The sequence below is a fragment of the Culex pipiens genome, chromosome 2 (assembly GCF_016801865.2).
Source record: "Culex pipiens pallens isolate TS chromosome 2, TS_CPP_V2, whole genome shotgun sequence".
Taxonomy (NCBI): domain Eukaryota; kingdom Metazoa; phylum Arthropoda; class Insecta; order Diptera; family Culicidae; genus Culex; species Culex pipiens.
The window spans coordinates 21,266,801-21,286,687 of NC_068938.1; the positions used below are offsets into that span (position 1 = coordinate 21,266,801).

Genomic DNA, 19,887 nt, shown 5'->3' on the forward strand with positions numbered 1-19,887 from the left:
GACAGGTTTAACAAATAGGTAAAGGAATGTTTGGCTTTGTAATTAAAATTTCGGGGATTTGAGATTCAAGTTACTTTCAGACAGTTTAGTTGAGGTTGTTGATTCAAGTTAGTTAGTTTTCTGAAATGAATAATTGGACATAAATGATCAGTTAAATTAAAGTTAGTTGCAATGTACGACAAGACTACTGACGGACGCGACAGGACGAAGCCCAGAAAAAATGCCATTGATAAGTTAGTTTTCATCATTCATTTACCAGTAAATTTATTTGATTTCCTTTAAATTTGAAGTACATCATAGGTTTCCTTTGTATAAATCTCAAATTAGTTTTAGATTAAATTATAATTTCATAGTTCCTTTATTCAGTTTTAGTTAGAAGTTAGATTAACGTAACTGCTCATATCATCCAAGTTCTTACTTCTCACACCTACACTAATTTTCTTTCACCTTCCCCCTCCCGATCCCCTATATCTTCCGGTGGTGTTCATTTGGTATGCAATACTAGTTCGGCCACTACCCTTTTTTCCACAAGAAACCGGACTTGGATTGACTTGAGGCCGCGTCCCCCACCTTGCTCCGTAAAACGAAAACGAAAACGAAACAACATTTCATTTCTTTTTGAAAATTCGCCCTTGATGATGCATTTGAATGTATTCCCGGCCAAACTTTGCCACATTGTGTGTAGGCCAGATTCTTGCGCATCTTTTGGTATATGTTTGGAGCATCCTGGAGCTCGGTACAGACCTTCAAAGTTTGGCAATTTTTCGAAAAATCGTCCCCGGCTAAAAAGATATGCGTCGCACCTCGCGACGCCCGAGACGCCATTTGATTTTGCTGGGACCAATTTTTCGAAAAAATGCTAAACTTTGAAGGTCTGTACCGAGCTCCAGGATGCTCCAAACTTCAAACCCCTGAATGCCCGCCAAAAAGTCATTGTTTTGTTAAATTTAAATTCTTAAATTCTTAAATTCTTAAACTCTTAAATTCTTAAATTCTTAAATTCTTAAATTCTGAAATTCTTAAATTCTTTCTTAAATTCTTAAATTCTTAAATTCTTAAATTCTTAAATTCCTAGGTTCTTGAATGCTGCCATTCTTGTTACCATCTTAGAAAACTTGATAAAATTTGAAGTATTTTTGGAGTTATTTTTTCGGTTAGAGAAATTTTGAGAAGAAGATGTAGGAAAATTTGCTTCGATTTTTCTAAGTGACGCTTTGGTAAGATCATCGAGTATGAACTGTATCTTAAATTTAAAATCTCAAGATCGAGGATTTATTACAATTTTAAAATTTTATTATTTTTCTTTATTTAGATTTGATTCAGTTTTTAGATCTTAATTTCTAAATGTTGAAATTTTTTATTTTATTTTTTGCCAAAATGTTTGTTTTGCCTTTCCCTCTAGTTATATTTTGGTATTTTCAGCATTTCTTGATTCTGCCTTCTGAGATTACAACATTGAATTTATTATGAAACTCTTTTGTATGTTTGTCGCAAAATTATTTTTCTTAAAATGACGCGGATTTTGCGCGGATTGGGGTGGCGCGGATTTTTTTTTTCGCTTTCTCCGTAACAACCCTGAATGGAGGCATTTGAGAGTTCAAGAATTTATAAATTATGGTCTCTTCGGAAAGTTGTTTCAACTTTAATTAAGATCCAGCATCTGAGATTTCATAGGGATTAAACAACTACATTTTACATATGTTTCCTAAACAACATTCAAGGGCTTACAAGGAGGAGTTCCCGTGGTCAGATCGAGCTTAAATTTGTAATCTATTCCAAAACACCCAAATGTCTAAGTTTGATAAATAATGACTTTTTGAAAAGCTCGTCTGTAGGCTCTGGTCAAGGCAGAAAACTTTTTTTTAATTTTATAGCAAAAATATTATTTTGTATAATTATCTAAGAAGATGTTATCTTCAAATAACCAGAAAACCGTTTACTTTAAATACAAACATTGTTGAAAAAGACCTAGATCTTTTTTTTAAACCGTAAACATGAACTTGTTTTTCAGTTTTTTTTAAATCTTTCTTAAGATTCTGCAAAATTACATATTTATTTCAAGTTTTTGTCTCCAAAAGCATTAGTTTTTTTTAATAGAAACACAATCAAAACTAGCATCGGCCTAATTCGTTAAAAAATTCGGCAAAAGGCAACAATTTTAAAATTAAACATAACTTCTTACTTTAATTAAAATTGTCAATTGATTTTTTTAAAACTTTAAATTTCCTTTGGGAAATGAAGTGAAATCAACTAATCGCAATTTGAAATTTGCAACAATTTTAATTATGAATTATTTCTAGAGTTTTTTGAAAAGGTCCTATAAGCTATTGGGTTTTCTATTTTTATAAGACCTATTAAAAAACTCTAGATTTTTGGTAAAGGGCAACATTTAAAATGACATCACCAAATAATAAAACATAGGAAATTTTTATGGTTGCTCATTTTGGATGTTCGATGAGAAAAAAATAATTGACAAAATAAAAAAAAAGTTTTTAAGTTTTTGCAGAATCCATCGTTAGAAAAAAATAAAATAAAATAGTCATTGAAGTTTTTAAATATCATGAATTTCCAACATTCAAAAAGAAAAATGCATGAAACCATAAAAACGCTCCAAACAATATGTTAGTAAAAAATAGAAAATAAAAAAAAATGGTGGTCTGGAGAGGTCAGGGAAAAGTCAGGGAATTTTATTTTGGGATTTGGATCGACACCATGAATAAAAAAGTCAGCCGACTTTCTTGTAACAGTGTGAATGTTTATTTGTTAGTTTATAAGTTTGCATGTCATCCCAGTCAATAGACAAATCCAGCGAAAGCTCAACGCTGCTTTTTGATGGTGAGAGATTTGACAGCTCCCATACTAAATGTCTCGATTTTCATACTTTTTGTTAATTTTCTTCTAAAATAAAACACTTAACATATGAAAACTATATATTTTTGGTGCCCAAAATTCCTGCTGAATCGAATGGTGTACTTATCTCAATTGCAAATTTTTCGAACAGTTTTTATTTTAAAAATATTCTAGACACATTTTGTGCACCTAATCAATCAATACTTTTATCATAAATAATCATTTTATTGCTTAAAAATTGAATTTTCCTGAGCTCCCTTATTCAAATACATGGAAGCTGTCATTTCTAACACCATTGGCCACCTAGCGGCCATTTCAAACTGGATACGTCTATTTAATTTTAACTTGATTTGACGCACGTTAACGCATTCCGTTTAAAAAGCAACAACCGATTCCGTGTTCTCTGAACATAACACATTTTTGGTTCTAGTACTGAAGCCCCGATGGTTTGTCACCATTGGTTTTAAAACAAACGGGGTAACTTTTTAGTTTGATCCCGTGTAAATAAAAACAGTTCGTCACATTTTGAATTAACTTTGTCAAACCAATCGGGTATAAACTGTAAAGTGTAAAACGAAGAAGCGATCAATCACCGGGGGTTGAGTGTACTAGAACTCCAAAATTCGAATATGAAAAAGTGTGAAAAATCTTTCAGTGAATCGTGATCCATTTAGAGTGTAATTTGTTTTGTGCAAAAAGCTCATTTTCCTTTTACTGTGTATCACACATCTTTTAGTTTTGACATTTCTATTTGTTTGTAAACATTTAAACACAACAGTTCGCTTATCGTTTGGGTTTTTTTTTGTGCAAAATAACTTTGTAAGACGGCACTATTCATCACATAAACGAACATATTTCGTTTCTTTCTGACGACTTTACTTGAAAATCAACCTCCACTGTAAGTATTTACTCATTTCAAAATAAGAAGAGCGTTTTAAAAAAAACCTTTCCCATTCAGATGGCCAAAATCACGGTGAAAACGGAACCCGATTACGAAATGCACTCCACCCTGGAGGATCAGCAAACGCAGCAGGAGGGATCTGAGGATATGACTTCTTTCTGTTACGAAACTGTGGTCAAGGAGGAAGTTATCCTGGAAGACGAATTTATTTCACCAGAAGAGGAGAGCGCCAGAGAGTGTAATAAGGCATTTGCCACGGAAAACAAAAGCCACATCAAACGAGCTCACGAGAAACATGCACAGAAGAGCTCGGAGGTTTCCGTGCTGGAAGAGGATGGAGTCTTCATCTGCAGTAAATGTAACAAAACGTTTGAGGAGCGACACTTGTGCCAGCAACATATTTCGAAACATTTTTCATTGACGAAGGAAAGAACTGTTTCCTGTCCCAAGTGCCCTAAAGTAAGAATTTATCCAGACAGATTGTGGTTACGATTGTTATTGGTCGATAAATATTTTCAGAAATTTTTATCTGAAAAACATCTTGCAAAACACGAGGCATGGCACGAAGCATCTATCAAAAAACAAAGTGAAGTAATAAAATGCGATGAATGCAACAAGACATTCAAAACCAAGCGCATGTTAACCCGACACCTCAAAAGGCACGAGGCCATGAAAGAAGGCAAATATCAATGCAAGATTTGCAGTATGGTAAGTTTCAACGGAACTCCATGTTATCAACTTGAACTAATTCTCTATTTTAGCGACACGCATCTGACTACGAGTTAAAAATTCACACTAAGAGGCACGAAATTAACGTGAAAATGCCGTCAGTTCCACCTCCAGTTATAATTGTAAGAAATGATCATAGTGCATTCCAATGCTCCGAGTGCAGTATGGTGTTCACCGTCCGACGGGCCTATAAAACCCATGCGCAAAAACATATAAATATACGAAATGGCATGTATAAGTGCGATATTTGCGAAAAGGTAGGAATAAATTAGTTACAGCGCTGTTTCACTATTGGACGGATTTTTTTTTTTCAGATATGCGGATCTTCCCATAATCTCGACACGCACATGCGGAGACATCGAAACGGAGAGATAAAAGAAGTTACTCAACCTAGAGAACTGTCGTATGAATGCTCAAAATGTGATAAAAAATTTGGCAGGCAGCTTCTGTTAAGTAAACACTTCAAAATTCACGAGGCTATCGAAAAAGGTCTTTACAAGTGCAAGTTATGTGGAAAGGTAATACAAATTTATTTCTTTTGGGACCATCCATAAACCATGTGGAAAATTTGTGGGTTGACGGTTGTGTACGCCTCATACAAAAAAGATCTTGTTTGTATGAAAGTTGTCCTAGGAGGGTGGTCCCATTGTTGATTAAGTTATTATAACAACTTTTTTATTTCCTTTTCGCAGTATTTAGGGTCACCCAGATCGCTCGTACTACACGAGCAAAGACATGATGCCAATAAGAAAGCAAGAAATGCACATAAATGTATCGAATGTGACCGCACGTATTTTCGCAAGTATTCCTTTATCTGCCATGTTAAGGCGAGGCACGGTGGAAATGAACCGAATCAACGAGAAAATGTAAAAATCGACAAATGTTGAGCATATGTTACTTCAGTTTTTCTTCTTATGAAATAAAAAAGGAGATTTATAAAAAGAAAAACAAATCCACCTTCTTTCTTGTAACAGTGTTAATGTTTATTTGTTAGTTTATAAGTTTGGATGTCATCCCAGTCAGGTTAATCAGAATTCTGAACACGCATCCAATTTGAGTTGTTCACGCAATCCGTTCTAAAAGCAACAACCGATTCCGCGTTCCCTGAATTTTTCAATTCAATCAAAACACATCTCCACCAACCGGATAGGGGCAGAATGGGCCATCCTTGGTTTTGGGCTTTAGAATGGATTTAGACCTACTGTAAGGCAAGGGTCTTATAAAAGACGTCAAATAACATCACCACACGGAAAACGACGTTTGAATTAAGTGTATTTTTCGAATAACATTTTTGCTCAAAATTAGAAAAATGTTGTTTATTTCGAGGTTCTTATATAAGCTTTCTCAAAAGTTAGATTGTTTGAAAAAGTTTGTTGAATGTTTAGAATGTTACCAGGAGCTATTACGAAGGTAATCAAACAACAACGGAACCTTCAAATCATTTAGAGGCTTGGTGGAGGAAGTGTTAAATTAAAATCCACTTGGGGGGCAGAATGGACCACCCTTTTCCTGCCTTGTAAAAACAATCAAAAGTTACGAAATTCGAGCTATTATTTCACTCCTGGTAGCTTCGCAAAACACGTTTAATGCAACATTAGTTGATTTTTTAGTTGTTTTGATGTTTATTTGTAAAAATAGTGTCTTATTTAAACATATTAACACTTTTTTCAAAAATGTTTGTTTTGGAAAGTGATTTTTTTTATAAAAGTGGTCTAACTTCATAGAAACTATGTTAGAAAGGGACATTAACGTGAAGACTTCCATCATTGTCATGATTTTTCGTTCAAAGATATAAATTTTGCGTCGCTTTCAATATTTTGACAAAATTCCTTCAACAAGTTGTTTAGAATAGTGCCCTACACATGCTGATTCCTTTTGGTAACGATTATCCCATTCCTTGTAAAGTTATGCAAATCGTCATTAATCAATGATTGCCAACTAGGACGTCAATGACTGTGCCACAAAATTATATAAATTTTGAAGCACAATTGATTTAGATCAAACATCCTTCGGTGGCCTCGAGAAGGCAACAACCGGCACACGCTGATTCCTTTTGGTGCTGAAATTCGGTAAATTGAATTTTTATACAGAATTTTTTATAGTGATGATCAATTTTCTTCGAAAATGATCAACGGCTTCACCTTAAGTCATTTATTATCTCCCTTCAACGTTGTATTAGACGAAATGGCTTGTTTTCTTAAGGTGGCCCATTCTGCCCCGCACTCTGGAAAAGTAGTCGAAAAAACATTTTTTAAATTGCATCAAAAATAGTTTTCAGCTAAAATTTTCATCAACCAAGCATACAACATTTCATGTTCCCTTCAGGGAACATCCCAAAGCATAGGCCTACTATACTGAATTTATAAATTTGTATGTTTTTATATCATTTTGCTTGGGCGGGTCATTCTGCCCCCCTGCCCCTACTAACTCAAAAATGTAAAACGCAAAAGTGACTGGAGGTTGAGTTTACTTGAACTCAAAAAATCGTATGAGAAAGTGAGAAAACGCTTCCAGTAAATCGTGATCCATTTAGGGTGTAATGTTCGGTGCAAAAAGGTTATATTCCGTTTACTGTGTATATTATAAATCTTATGTTCTCTGACAGTTATATTTGTTTGTAAACAAATAAGCACTGCAGTTCTTTAATCGTAACGATCGTAACTATTTGTTACAATTTGTTTGTGATAACTGATCGCAACAGTTCAGTTTTTACAATCTTCCTTGCTAAATAACTTTGTAAGTCGGCACTGGAACATATTTCGTTTCTTTTTGACAACTTGACTTAAAAAACAACCTCCACTGTAAGTATTTTACGCATTTCAAAATAAGGAGAACTTTTAATAAACTATCTTTTTCCCATTAAGATGGCCGAAATTACGGTGAAAACGGAGCCCGGTTACGAAATGCACTCCACCCTGGAGGATCAGCAAACGCAGCAGGAGGAATCTAAGGCCACGACTTCTTTCTGTTACGAAACTGTGACGAAGGAAGAAGTAATCCTGGAAGACGAATTTGTTTCGCCAGAAGAGGAGAGCGCCACCAAACAAGATATGTTTTGTGAAGAATGCAACAAATCGTTCACAAATCGAGCGCTTTTCAGAACTCACAAGTATAAACATAAGGTTGTCAAAGAGGGAAAGTATACCTGCCAAATCTGCGATAAGGTAGAAGCACCGATATTCATTAAGTGGCAACAATTAATTAATAATATTTGTAATGTTTATAGTGCTTTAGAGACAAATATGCTCTGACCATTCACCTGCAGGGCATTCATCTGGTGTCCAAGCTCACTAAAAACAAAAAGAACGAAGAATTGAACGAACCGGATGTTAAACAGTTTCCAAAAACCATCACGAACGAAAATGGACAATTCAAATGCACCGAGTGTGACGAGAGATTTGAGTTCCAGTACCTGCAGCAGCGACACATTCGAAGGCATTCGGCATTGAAGCAAGGGTTGTACAAGTGCGAAGAGTGCAATAAGGCCTTTGCTACGCCCAGTGAAATCAAAAGTCACCTCAAACGAGCTCACGAGAAACATGCACAGAAGAGTTCGGAAGTTTCCGTGCAGGAAGAGGATGGAGTGTTTATCTGCAGTAAATGTAACAGGAAGTTTGAGGAGCGACACTTGTGCCAGCAACATATTTTGAGACATTTGGCACTGATGAAGGAACGGGTTTTCACTTGCTCCAAGTGTCCTAAGGTTATTAGATTATTTTTTTTTGTACGTACATGAATCTAATTGTTTCAATTTTTAGAAATTCATATCAGAAAAATATCTCGAAAAACATGAAGCATGGCACGAAGTAAAAGCAGCTCGTGTCGAACAATGTGAAATGGTGAAATGCGACGAGTGTAACAGGGAATTCCGAAATAAGCTCCTGTTGTCCCGACATATTCGCAGGCACAAGCTCATAAAAGAAGGCAAATTCCTTTGCGAGATTTGTGACGCGGTAATTCTTGAGAACGACAAAGATTAAGAATCAATGTTAATTTGTAGCGTTATTTTAGCGATACACAGCCAAGCGGCAGTTGATGAAACACGCAGAGAAGCATAAGAAGAATCCGTACCTGCCGTCATTCGAGCCTCCCGTTGTAATTGAACGGAACAACCACAGCGCGTTCAAGTGTCCGGACTGTGGCATGGTATTCACCGTTCGACGTGCGTATGACAATCACGCGCAGAGGCATGTAAATTTACGAAATGGCACGTACAAGTGCGACATTTGTGAGAAGGTAGGAATATGTTTATGGTCTTATAATATTAAATCTAACAAATATCTGCCTTTAAGGTGTGCGGATCAGAAAACAATCTGTACAATCATATGCGGCGCCACCGAATTGGCGAAATAAAGGAAATTTCTGAGCCGAGAGATCTTCCGTTTGATTGTCCCAAGTGTGATAAGAAGTTTGGCAAGAAGCATCTTTTGAAAAGACACACCAAAGTGCACGAGGCGATAGAAAAGGGTCTCTACAAGTGCAAGACTTGTTTGAAGGTAAAAGGTGGACGGTTTAATCTTTCAAAGTAGTTTTTATAATGTCCTTTTATTCTTACAGTACCTAGGATCATCTGCCTCGCTTGCGATACACGAACAGGGACACACTGGCAAGACCGCAAAGGATTAACACGTTCTGGATGTTACTGAATCTCAGTCGCTCAAAGAATTACGTCGAAATGCAAACTTAATTAAAAATAAATATAATTCATTGAGATCAATCTTTTTTTTTAATTTAAACTAACGCCAACTTATGTTCTATTTAAAAAATAACAAGGCATAGGCATAAAGTGGATGACGGGTAAAAGGGTGGAAGTAACCCTCAAAAAGGGTTTGTCTACCTTATTTTGACAGATAAAGCGAAGACAGAACCCTTTTTGAAGGGTACTTCTGATTTTGAGTGTAGGGTGTAAACAAAAAGCATGGCTAAATTCGTTATCCCACCTTTCCAAAAAAGTTCGTATGAAAAAGTGGGAAAACGAACTCAGCCAATCGGGATTTCGGTTGGGTTATTTGCGGCGAACTCGCAAACAAGGCAAAATGTATACAGGCTGACGTTTGTACAAACAAATCCAGGCAAACATACAAAGCTGGGAAACTGTCAGAGAGTGCGAGCTTGTTTGCCGTAGTGTAATAGCTACTTAAATTTTGTTTTATGGTCGTGACCTTATATCAACAATATCACAAATGGTAGCCATACCAGAAATAATTCAAGCAAAACATTGTAAAACGGCCGTTGTCATTTTTCAAAACATTGAGAAAAACGAGGATGAAGTCTGCGGTTAGTTTTTCAATTCCTATTTTAAACTTATTTGGCTGACTATGGATATTATTTATATAAAAAACACAAAACTAGTATTGTTATGTTCCCCCGTATTAAATTTTCTGAAAACATTTCATTATTGCTGTAAAATTGATGATAAAATTACATAGGCCTCTTAAAAAAGTTAACAACATGCGGGATCGATTTAGCCCTTTGCGTTTTAGCGCCTTTGTAAACATTGGTGTGTTTCATTTTCCATTTGGGCCCTATGTCAAACGGCCAAACACAACTTCAGGATTTGTTTTTGTTGTGCTTTTTTTTTTGGCCTTGCAGGCCAAACCAAAACAAATTGAGATTTCGTGTTAGGTCTTTTGCACCAAAGTCATTTTTTTCTCGTTTTACATAATTTTTTTTTAAATTATTTACAAACCGGTAATGTGGCAGGCTTACAATGTGGGGAAGAAGGCTCTGGCTCTGGTTCGGGCAAAACAAGGCGGACGAGATTTAATTTGTGTCCGTTGATAAGCTGTTCTTCGGGAAGCAGATTCCGGTCAAGGAGTGCATGGAGGACAAGTTCTTGGAGGAGATTGAGAAGCTGGACTTTGAGTATGATCCGGAATCGCAGCGGCTGTACATTAACAACTGGATGGAGAACACGACGCATGGGGAGATTACGGACCTGCTGATTCCGGGCTCGATCACGAAGAACACAAAGCTGGCTATCGCCAATGCTGCCTACTTCAAGGTGGGTTTGAATAACTTTGATTGAGTTACAGTGGTTAATTGAAACGATCGTTTGTAGGGAACCTGGCAGAGCAAATTCAAGCCAGAGGAGACCAAGAAGGAGATCTTTTACGTTTCGAACGAGCGCCAGGAGTTTGTCGACATGATGCACGTCGAGGGAACCTTCAACCATGGTGAGTAATCTACAATCAACAACTGGCTGTCAAATACCTAACCGGTTCGTCCCTCCACCAGCCGCCACCGATAAGCTCGGCTGCCACATCCTGGAGCTGCCCTACACCGGCCAGGACGAAGCGTCCCGCGTTTTGATGTTCGTGTTCCTACCCCCCACCGAATCCAACGCACTGACAAACTCCTTGCCCACCTCATCTCGTCGCCGAACATCCTCTGCGGGACATTAACGAGGACATTATTTCCGCGTCCCGTCGACATGAAGACCGTACTGGGCCGAGGCATGGGCAAGCTGTTCGAAAATTCGGCCAACTTCTCCGGCTTCTCGAAGAAAGTCCAGGTCGGCGAAGTGCTGGTAAAGTTCAAGATCACCGTCAACGAGGAGGGCGCAACGGTGGCATCCGCAACAGTCGAGTTCAGCTTCCGATCGTCGCGACCTGACGATCCAGCCATGTTTCTCTGCAACCATCCGTTCATCTTCGTCATCTAGGACTACGCCACGCAGGCCGAGCTGTTCAACGAAGTTTACCACCAGCCAGAGTGATTTTTGAAGCCGGAACGACCCCAGAAGATGACTTAGCTGGAAACCAAGGATGAAAGCTTCGAGGGAAGTACCGCGTTCGATGAGTTTTTGGTCATGATTACGTGGGGAAATTGCTTGACCGTCTTGGTGCACACCAACGGGAGATTCCTTCAGAACGCGTTTCAGTCGAAAACGTGTCGTATTATTGGGATTGGGATTTTTTGTAATGAATATAACAAATGTGAACGGGATTTCTGAATAAAATAATATCAAATTTTTCAGTTGATTGGTTTTGTTTATATGAGTACCACTATAAAACTACGCCCCGCACTTTTGTTGAATATTTAATTATCACGAAAACGCTACCCTGCTGTTCCAGTAACCAAAGTACGTCGCGTAAGAGTTCCACCTGAATAAAACATTCGAGTGGTTGATCGGTGATGCCTTGGTCGTTAAGGCTGTCAGAGAACCTTCAGTAGCAGCGGTGAAAAATTACGACGGCAACAATAACAAACTGTCTGGAACCATGTCCAAAGACAGCGGGGAAGAACGAACAAAGAACAGGTGTTTGCAAGAAGCAGGAACCGGTCGTGGACTCAAGGGAACCAGAAGTAGATTTAGTTCCGTTCCAAATGGATTTTGCTGAGTGCTTGAAATATTTAGACAAGCTCGTCGATTCGTGGGTGATGGTCACGTTTGAGTTGAAGTTTAGCAATGTCTGCCGGAACAACGACGGGAAGCATTCGTCAGTTATGCGGCCGGATAGCAAGCAGGAATGTCTGCTTAAGGGTTTCGACCTGGACAGCCGTAAACCGGAACAGTGGATCGGAGATTCCTAGCTTTTTCTAAATAAATAAATAAACAATTTTAGTTATTGCTTAATAAACTGCTTTATTGTGGTTTCGGAAATAAATCGAATTTTCGCGGCGACTTATCTGACACTACGCTCCGCAAACTGATCAACTCTAATTTTGAGTGCAACGAGATGTTGTGTTGAACGCGAGGTTAAACGTCACTGAAAAACATTTTGTCGCTCTGGCACCAAACCGAAACGAGCGATTTCCACTCTCGCCGCACTTTTTCTCTCCGCATTTTTTTTGTCTAACTAAATAGTATCAGTGCTTGCGTGTTGTTGTCGTAGGTTTTGGATGATGATGTTGGCCATTTATGCAAGTAAAAAAAGTACATATTTCCTTTCGTTTTTAATTAAATCAGCTAAAATCCATCGACATAAGTTTTCGCCAATCAAAACAAGATGGAGGAATCACAACAAACTTTGCCTACACACTGATCGAGTAATACCGAATTAGGCTAGACAGAAAAAGGCGGAGAGAAAAAGCGCGGTGAGAGTGGAAATCGCTCAGTTCGATTTAGTGCCAGAGCGACAATATTTAGAACCAGATTTGATCAATGATCTATAAAAGATTCTTCAAAACTGCTAGTTCGGCTCACTCACATATTTGAGCAAGCTCTTCAAAACGGCAAGCTTTCTTGGGAAAGTTCAATCGGCTGATCTGTGACCGTTGGCATGTCCGGCAATTCTGAATCGAAAGTCTTCAGCACGAGGATCAATTTTGTAAAAAAAAAAAACTACTCCAGGTGCTTTCTAAACCAAGATTGGCTCGCCTTGATCATTCAGTTTTGGTTGATTGTACCGGCAACTAAAGTTTTTAACCGCTCCAGCTTGATCACATCCACGGCACCCATGTCGTCATCCAGCAGGAACCGTTTCCGCTCAAAAAAGTCCAACTGCTTCTCCTTCTCCTCACTATTCTTCCCCATTCCTCCTCCGTACTCTTATCGTACACCTCACTCCTATTCTTGGTCTGCTCACGCTGCTTCTGCTTGACCCATTCGATTTCCTTCTCCGTGTCCGAACCGGACAATTCGTACGTCGGTGGCTGTTCCGCGTCCTCCACGATTGCCACATCGTCCAGATCGTAATGCGCCATTGCTTCCTCGTCCGTTCCCTTAGAGGGAGAGGGATCTTTCACCGGACAACCCCGTTTGAGCGGATCCTGTTTTGGCCGGCGCGCTTCGTCCGCCGAGTCCGAGCGCTCCGCATCGTCCGAATAGAGGGCGAACTCCCATGGCCAGCGCCTGATTCCGTAGGTTGGCCCGTTCCGGATTTTGAGTCCCGCTAATCACGAGTACCACCTTTTCAAACAAATCGTTTATTGACTTGTACGTCACCGGCTTTCGCTTCCGCTCTTCATCTTCTTCCTGATCTTGATCCTTGTCCAACTTTGGCTTCTTGATGTCGGATGTTCTGTCCCGACTGGCAGAGCTCTTCTTCTCCGACGAAGTTTCCGGTTCGTCAAAGAAAAAGTTCTTGAACTTGGTCGCCGACGTTGCTCGCGTTCCTCCTTGGCTTTCTTGGCACGATCTTCGGCCAGCTTGTGATCCAGCATTTCGTTTGGCTTGTCGTCGTCCTTGTCGTACAGCAGGGCGTCCCGGTTGCGGTTCCAAGGCTTCTTCCTTCTCGTCATTGTCGTCAAAGAGTCGTGACTTCGGCTTTGGCGTGATTTTGGTCATCATTTTGGCTGGTTCTGGAGAGGCCAACGAATTCCGGATGGCCGCCGGCGTCGGCGCGTCCCGAATCGCGCCACCATTGACGTTGCTAACCTGGCCGGAGTCGTTGCGGGTTTATTCGCGACGGGTTGCGACTCCGCACCGAATCCGAGCTTCCCTCGACCGAACCGGAAGATTCCTCCCGGAGCTTAAACCTCCCAAGTTGAAGCACCTTCGAAGGCTCCTTCTTCTGAACCTCCTTCTGAATCAAATAACCTTCACCAAATCCCACCACTCCTTGGCCACCGGCTCGACCAGTTCCTTCGCCGTGAAGTATCGCACCCGGCCGCTGTTGGTCGAGTTGCGGCTCTCGATAAGACTGCTTCTGGAAATAAAACATAAAAATTTTAATATTATATATATTAATAGCGGTTAAGACAAAACAAAAACAAACTGAACCAAAATCAGAACTATTTATTGATTGCAAGGGTGAAAAGGCATTACCAACATCAACAGAATCTTGATGACACAAGTCTTGGAGGAAGGAATTGACCAGAAATGCCCGATTTTCCAAATTTTCAGCTAAAATCGCAGTTTTGCAGCAAAAGACCAATGTTGGTTTCGTTTTTGTTTGCAAACAACATCGTGTTTGTCCCTGGGACTAACACGATTCCAAAACAAAACATCCCAGTTTCCACATTGGACCTTAGCAGCAAAGGTCTATCAGGATTTTAAAAACAAACAAGGTATTGTGGTTTCGGAAATAAATCGAATTTTCGCGGCGACTTATCTGACACTACGCTCCGCAAACTGATCAACTCTAATTTTGAGTGCAACGAGATGTTGTGTTGAACGCGAGGTTAAACGTCACTGAAAAACATTTTGTCGCTCTGGCACCAAACCGAAACGAGCGATTTCCACTCTCGCCGCACTTTTTCTCTCCGCATTTTTTTTGTCTAACTAAATAGTATCAGTGCTTGCGTGTTGTTGTCGTAGGTTTTGGATGATGATGTTGGCCATTTATGCAAGTAAAAAAAGTACATATTTCCTTTCGTTTTTAATTAAATCAGCTAAAATCCATCGACATAAGTTTTCGCCAATCAAAACAAGATGGAGGAATCACAACAAACTTTGCCTACACACTGATCGAGTAATACCGAATTAGGCTAGACAGAAAAAGGCGGAGAGAAAAAGCGCGGTGAGAGTGGAAATCGCTCAGTTCGATTTAGTGCCAGAGCGACAATATCATTGACATTGGCCTTTTGAAAAATATATTTTTTTTTCATACAAAAATCGAACTTTTAATACTTTTTTCGATATGTTGCGATAGATTAAGACACTAAGCATCGTTTGCAGAGAAAATGTGGTTTGTTTACATTTTCGACTTAGGGCCTTTTACATTGTTTTGCTTGAATTCCCTTATGATTTCGACAGTTTCACCTTTGGTATTTGATTATGCGGGTTGTTTAGCATAAACACACTTATTTATTCTTCTTTTGTGGTAAAGTGAACTAAAATTTATTTAATAATCTGTAATGCTGATTCTAAGTGTAGGTTGTTCAAGCACGCAGCCAAGAACCTGACAAGAACAACGGACAAAAAAGTTGTTTGTAAACAAAGTTGTTTGGTTGTCACGAATTTGTTTAAAATCAGGTAGGGGAACGGCATGTGATTCCGTCGGGCACCTAACGCTGGCATATCACTAGCATAACACGTTCATTCTAGATGTCGAACACACAAAAGTCAGAAAACTCGAAGGAGAAACCCGAAGGCTCGTCGTTCTCCTACGAAACCGTTGTAAAGGAAGAGCTGATCATCGAGCACGAGGATGGACCGTTCGGCGAACCGGATTCACCGGAGCCGGACAATTCCAGCGAGGAAACTGCAAAGATTGATAGACGACGAAAGTTTGAAACCTTGCGCTGTGAAGATTGCGACAAAACTTTTACAAACAATTTCACGTTTTACACGCACACCCTGAGGCATAGGAATCTCAAGGCTTGCAAATATTTCTGTGAATATTGCAAACAGGTTAGTAAAATTTGTTTTTTTTTTTTTAGCAGGGGTGAGTGTTGTGGTACCTCAATGTGTTAATTCAAGGTCTATCAACTTTGAGGTAACCGCAACGTTGAGTTGCAAACTGTCAAAAAGGCGTTTAACGACTCCTATCATTTCTAGCCTTTTATATCGGGATTTGCGCTTAAAAAACATGAACGAAATTTCCACGCCATGCACCAAGATGACGATGAGCCTGCTAAGGGGAAACGTTCGGCAAAATCAATTTCCCCCAAAGTTGTGGTAAAACGCAACGAGGACGGTCTTTTCAAATGTAGCGAGTGTGGCAAGAGTTTTGAGCAGCGCTGCCAGTACACGCGACACTTGAATTCACACGCTGCCAAAAAACTGGGCAAATTTCAGTGTGAAATGTGTGAGAGAGTAGGTCATGGTGGACCGTAAAAATTATAATTTCACTCAAATATTACTACACTTTCAGTGCTTCGGATCACGTGCCGATCTGGGCAATCATAAGCTGACCCACGAAAAGAACGAGGCCGCCATGACGGATTACACGCTCGCGAAGCAACGCCCCTCTATCGACGTCCGGGAAGAGGGTGGCCTGTTCAAATGCTCCGAATGTGGCAGTGCCTTTGAGCAACGGTTCATGTGCGTGCGGCACATCTGGAGGCACAATTTGCAGAAGCCGGAGTTTTTTGTGTGTGGGACGTGTCAGAAGGTTTGTCACTTTTTAATTCATTTGGATGAAGTTGTTTAATGTTGCGTAATTTTAGCAATTCAATAAGAGGTCCAATCTGGTGCGGCACGAAGCAATGCACGAGAGAGAAAAAGCGGAACCTCCGAAGCCGAAGAAACCGCCCAAATTTCATTGTGATAAATGTCAAAGGGTAAGCTTATAAATTTCAGTACATGATGGCTCCGAAATTTCAATGTTTATTCATTTCTAGCCATTCTGGAAAAGACACAATCTCAACAGACACCAGTTGGTGCACGATAAGGAGGAGGCCAATTCGAAAGGGCAAACAATTGAAGCATATTTGAAATCTTGAAACGATTACTTATTTCAAACAGTACATGCATTCCAGCGTCAATAAATGAGTAAACAGTGAAAACTTTGACATTGCTTTACATTTACGAATTAAGAATGCAACAATTAGGTCCTAAAATTATGCATACATTTGTGTTATCACAACGATAAAGCTTATTTTTCTGAGTAAGTTCAATGACCCTTTAAACGACCTCAAAAGATTAAAAATTGATTTTTTTTATAAACTTCACGGCCCTTCTTGATGAAAAAGGTCCTAGGGAGCGTTCTTTTATTACGTAACGCAAAAAATTTGATTTTTAGACCCCCTCCCCCCCGCTCGTAACAAAATTTCCATATAAATTCAAAAAAAAAATGTATGGAGCGTAACACGGCCTCCGACCCCCCCCCCCTCCCTCATCAGCGTTACGTAATAAAAGAACGCTCCCCTACTTGACAGCTTGTTTCAAGGGGACCATATTTGATCCATAAAAAAAATATGTCTTGTCTATTTTTCTTTTTTTTTATTTTCATCAAAATGAAAGTTATTGATCAGAAGTGGTTTTTAATCGTGTTTTTTATCATTTTACATAAACATTTGCATAGGGCTTTAGTACCCAATTTCTGATTTTTTTTCTAAGCGCAACGAATGACCAAGAAGGTTAAAGCTGCCAGAGGCTGAACAAATGAATGAACAAAACATTTTTTTAACTTTGAATAAAAATGTTGAATTGGGTCCTAAAATGAAGCTTAGATTGCTGATATTATTGTTTACAGCGATAAAGCTTATTTTTCTGAGTACAATGACCCTTTGTACGACCACAAAGAGTTTAAAATTGATTTTTAAATCAATTTTGAAAAATTATCCTCGTGGTCCCTCTTGACAGAAAAGCTCCTACTTGACAGCTCGTTCCATAAAATGGAAAAAAGTGATTAAAAATGGTTTTTAATCGTGTTTTTTACCGTTTTACATAAAAATTTACATAGGGCTTTAGTACCCAATTTAGATCACCCAGGTTCAAGTAAGTTTGGTTTTGACGAAATCATAGTATTTTTTGAGGTGCGTGTACATTTTTGCAAACTAACAAAAGGGCAAATTTTTTTTAGAGTGTGGGGAAAGAAATGTAATCAAAAAACAACTTTTGAGTCGATTAAATTGCAAGGATTTCAGTATTTGGCTGGAATTCAGTTGGAATATTTTCAAACTTGATGAAATATGGACCAGAAAATGCCGGGAGACGAACCAGAATTTGAAACAGAAGTCATTGTTAAGCAAGAGCTAATTCTTGATGACGATGAGTTGGTTCCTTTGGAAGGAGAAGACGAAATTCCACCTCCAAAGTGTCCATTAAATGTGTTCAAATATCGGTGCAAAGTTTGTGATATATCATTTGCAAACAAAAATCAACGGAAGTCCCACGTACGAACCCATCATAAACCATCAATTTTTACGTGCGCTATTTGTCCAAAGGTAATTTTTGTAAATTTCTCAAATTTTTAAGTTACAATTTTTAATAGTTGGTTTTACTTCAGACCTTCAAGGAGAGGTACCTGCTCGCCAAGCACGAAAGAGCTCACGAACGATCCAACGAAAAGGTCATCTCTGAATTCCCGTGCCAACATTGCAACAAAGTCTTTCAGGTCCTCTATCTCTACAAGCGACACTTGAGGACGCATGGTGCGGTCCGTTTCCGGTGCAGCGTCTGTCCAAAGGTAAACTTTTGAATCGGCGTTTATTGAGAATTGTTGCTCACAGTCTAACTTTAATTTACAGTCCTATAAAGGCCGTACAACGCTGAAGAATCACGAGCAGGTCGTTCATAACATTGTTGCACCAGTAGCTGACAGTCCTAAGCCCGATCCGGATGATCCGAATCACTGTAAGGAGTGCGGTAAAACTCTTCTAACGAGAAAGAGTTTCGTTGACCACATGCGAAGGCACAAAAACCTTAAGGAAGGTGTTTTCAAATGTATTCCATGCAAGAGGGTGAGTTATTTTGGTTTAATTGTAGTTACTTACTCTCATCCTAATTGTACCAATTTCAGTCCTTTAGTAAAAACTACTTACTGGTGCTGCACGAGAATCGTGTTCATAATAAAACTAACGCTGAACTGGACGAACTCGTGGAGATTCAGTGTAAGCTATGCAACGAAGTGTTCCGTTCTCAAACGCCCCATTCCGACCTGAGCAGGCATCAGAAGGAAGTTCATAGGGTTTTGAAAGGAACTGTGAGGAACGTGGAAGGGCAGTTCGTGCCAAACCAAGACTTCCAACCCGAAGCAATCGTGAAGGAAGGGCAGTTCGTGCCAAACCAAGACTTCCAACCCGAAGCAATCGTGAAGGAAGAATTGATCATCGACGATGTGTTCCAGCCCTGTGAAGAAATTGAAGATCAGGAGTTGCCACAGGTGGATGGTCCCACGGAACCGCAATCATTTCACTGCCCGGTATGTGATAAATCATTTACGTGTAACAGAAAGTACTACACGCACCAACGAAGGCACAGGGATCAAGCTTACACGTGTATCACTTGCAAGAAGGTATTCACCGTAAAGTAACAATCCAACCCAAACCTAACTCATTTCCGTTGCAGTCCTTCAAGGAAAAGTTCGAGCTCGATCGGCACGTCAAACAGGTGCACCGGGAGCGACCGAAGCGCGCGCCTCCTGCGATGAAATTCCACTGCTCCGAGTGTGCCAAAACGTTTACGCTGGAAAAGCTGTACAAGAACCACATGGTGCGACATGGGGAGCGCAATTTCAAGTGCACCCTTTGTCCCAAGTCGTTTGTCCTAAAATGTGACCTGCGAAAGCATGAGAAAAGTGGTCATAAGGTCTTCAATAAAGAACCTACGGATTGCGCTGAAAGTAAGATGGTGGATCCGGCTCTTCATTGTGTGGAATGTAATAAATATTTTATCCAGAGAGACACCTACTTGAATCACGTGAGAAGGCATAGAAGGCGAAAGGAGGGCGCGTTCAGGTGTGAAGCTTGTCAGAAGGTGAGATGTCTTGTATTATTTATCCATCGTCTTGTTAAAGACAGTATTATTTCAGGTATTTACTAATAACTACGAGATGACTCTACATGAGAATGGAATTCAGCATAAGAATAACGTGAATGATCCGGTCAAGTGTGATATTTGTCAATTGGTATGT

General features: G+C 39.5%; 5 protein-coding genes and 1 pseudogene across 7 annotated transcripts in view; 5 read left to right on the forward strand and 1 right to left on the reverse strand.

Annotated features, from left to right (window-relative positions):
* LOC120428895 (uncharacterized) overlaps positions 1-19,887 on the forward strand; it is a 40,071-nt gene that overhangs the window by 19,906 nt on the left and 278 nt on the right. Inside the window, exons 19-37 of the mRNA XM_052708979.1 lie at positions 3,809-4,119; positions 4,411-4,459; positions 7,345-7,644; positions 7,707-8,183; positions 8,492-8,716; positions 8,773-8,976; positions 10,284-10,484; positions 10,542-10,656; positions 10,718-10,793; positions 10,889-11,135; positions 15,414-15,719; positions 16,183-16,422; positions 16,478-16,591; positions 17,945-18,199; positions 18,262-18,441; positions 18,503-18,715; positions 18,775-19,269; positions 19,323-19,730; positions 19,786-19,881. Coding sequence (XP_052564939.1) covers positions 3,809-4,119; positions 4,411-4,459; positions 7,345-7,644; positions 7,707-8,183; positions 8,492-8,716; positions 8,773-8,976; positions 10,284-10,484; positions 10,542-10,656; positions 10,718-10,793; positions 10,889-11,135; positions 15,414-15,719; positions 16,183-16,422; positions 16,478-16,591; positions 17,945-18,199; positions 18,262-18,441; positions 18,503-18,715; positions 18,775-19,269; positions 19,323-19,730; positions 19,786-19,881 — 4,512 coding nt within the window. The remainder of the gene's footprint in view (positions 1-3,808; positions 4,120-4,410; positions 4,460-7,344; positions 7,645-7,706; positions 8,184-8,491; positions 8,717-8,772; positions 8,977-10,283; positions 10,485-10,541; positions 10,657-10,717; positions 10,794-10,888; positions 11,136-15,413; positions 15,720-16,182; positions 16,423-16,477; positions 16,592-17,944; positions 18,200-18,261; positions 18,442-18,502; positions 18,716-18,774; positions 19,270-19,322; positions 19,731-19,785; positions 19,882-19,887) is intronic.
* LOC120428896 (zinc finger protein 808-like) lies at positions 3,595-5,391 on the forward strand. Its single transcript, XM_052707637.1, has 6 exons — positions 3,595-3,748; positions 3,809-4,210; positions 4,271-4,459; positions 4,513-4,737; positions 4,795-4,998; positions 5,173-5,391. Exons 2-6 carry the CDS (start codon positions 3,809-3,811, stop codon positions 5,365-5,367), a joined length of 1,215 nt encoding a protein of 404 aa, XP_052563597.1. The 5' UTR covers positions 3,595-3,748; the 3' UTR covers positions 5,368-5,391.
* LOC128092825 (oocyte zinc finger protein XlCOF6-like) lies at positions 7,081-9,193 on the forward strand. The gene is made up of 7 exons (XM_052707636.1): positions 7,081-7,281; positions 7,345-7,644; positions 7,707-8,183; positions 8,239-8,433; positions 8,492-8,716; positions 8,773-8,976; positions 9,038-9,193. Exons 2-7 carry the CDS (start codon positions 7,345-7,347, stop codon positions 9,104-9,106), a joined length of 1,470 nt encoding a protein of 489 aa, XP_052563596.1. The 5' UTR covers positions 7,081-7,281; the 3' UTR covers positions 9,107-9,193.
* Positions 10,062-12,806, forward strand: LOC120428893 (serine protease inhibitor 88Ea-like; annotated as a pseudogene).
* LOC120428894 (uncharacterized) lies at positions 13,119-14,921 on the reverse strand. 2 transcript variants are annotated; one of them, XM_039594033.2, is made up of 2 exons: positions 14,193-14,921; positions 13,119-14,070 (listed from the first exon to the last, which is right to left on the reverse strand). In XM_039594033.2, the coding sequence occupies exon 2, from the start codon at positions 13,713-13,715 to the stop codon at positions 13,149-13,151; it is 567 nt and encodes a 188-aa protein (XP_039449967.1). In that variant the 5' UTR covers positions 13,716-14,070; positions 14,193-14,921; the 3' UTR covers positions 13,119-13,148. The 2 variants fall into 2 exon arrangements, with proteins under 2 accessions (XP_039449967.1, XP_039449966.1); XM_039594032.2 differs by having other exon boundaries at positions 13,119-14,073.
* LOC128092826 (zinc finger protein 91-like) lies at positions 15,215-16,816 on the forward strand. Of its 2 annotated transcripts, XM_052707641.1 has the most exons (6): positions 15,215-15,341; positions 15,414-15,719; positions 15,867-16,124; positions 16,183-16,422; positions 16,478-16,591; positions 16,652-16,816. In XM_052707641.1, exons 2-6 carry the CDS (start codon positions 15,414-15,416, stop codon positions 16,751-16,753), a joined length of 1,020 nt encoding a protein of 339 aa, XP_052563601.1. In that variant the 5' UTR covers positions 15,215-15,341; the 3' UTR covers positions 16,754-16,816. The 2 variants fall into 2 exon arrangements, with proteins under 2 accessions (XP_052563601.1, XP_052563602.1); XM_052707642.1 differs by lacking the exon at positions 15,215-15,341 and having other exon boundaries at positions 15,348-15,719.

Excerpts from the sequence above, each read along its gene's own strand:
- LOC120428896 (XM_052707637.1), top strand. The coding sequence starts at position 3,809 with ATGGCCAAAATCACGGTGAAAACGGAACCCGATTACGAAATGCACTCC. Across the intron at positions 4,460-4,512 it reads AATGCAAGATTTGCAGTATG|CGACACGCATCTGACTACGA; the intron begins GTAAGTTTCAAC and ends TCTCTATTTTAG. Across the intron at positions 4,738-4,794 it reads AGTGCGATATTTGCGAAAAG|ATATGCGGATCTTCCCATAA; the intron begins GTAGGAATAAAT and ends TTTTTTTTTCAG.
- LOC128092825 (XM_052707636.1), top strand. The coding sequence starts at position 7,345 with ATGGCCGAAATTACGGTGAAAACGGAGCCCGGTTACGAAATGCACTCC. Across the intron at positions 8,184-8,238 it reads CTTGCTCCAAGTGTCCTAAG|AAATTCATATCAGAAAAATA; the intron begins GTTATTAGATTA and ends TTCAATTTTTAG. Across the intron at positions 8,717-8,772 it reads AGTGCGACATTTGTGAGAAG|GTGTGCGGATCAGAAAACAA; the intron begins GTAGGAATATGT and ends TCTGCCTTTAAG.
- LOC120428894 (XM_039594033.2), bottom strand. The coding sequence starts at position 13,715 with ATGATGACCAAAATCACGCCAAAGCCGAAGTCACGACTCTTTGACGAC.
- LOC128092826 (XM_052707641.1), top strand. The coding sequence starts at position 15,414 with ATGTCGAACACACAAAAGTCAGAAAACTCGAAGGAGAAACCCGAAGGC. Across the intron at positions 15,720-15,866 it reads TCTGTGAATATTGCAAACAG|CCTTTTATATCGGGATTTGC; the intron begins GTTAGTAAAATT and ends TATCATTTCTAG. Across the intron at positions 16,125-16,182 it reads AGTGTGAAATGTGTGAGAGA|TGCTTCGGATCACGTGCCGA; the intron begins GTAGGTCATGGT and ends CTACACTTTCAG.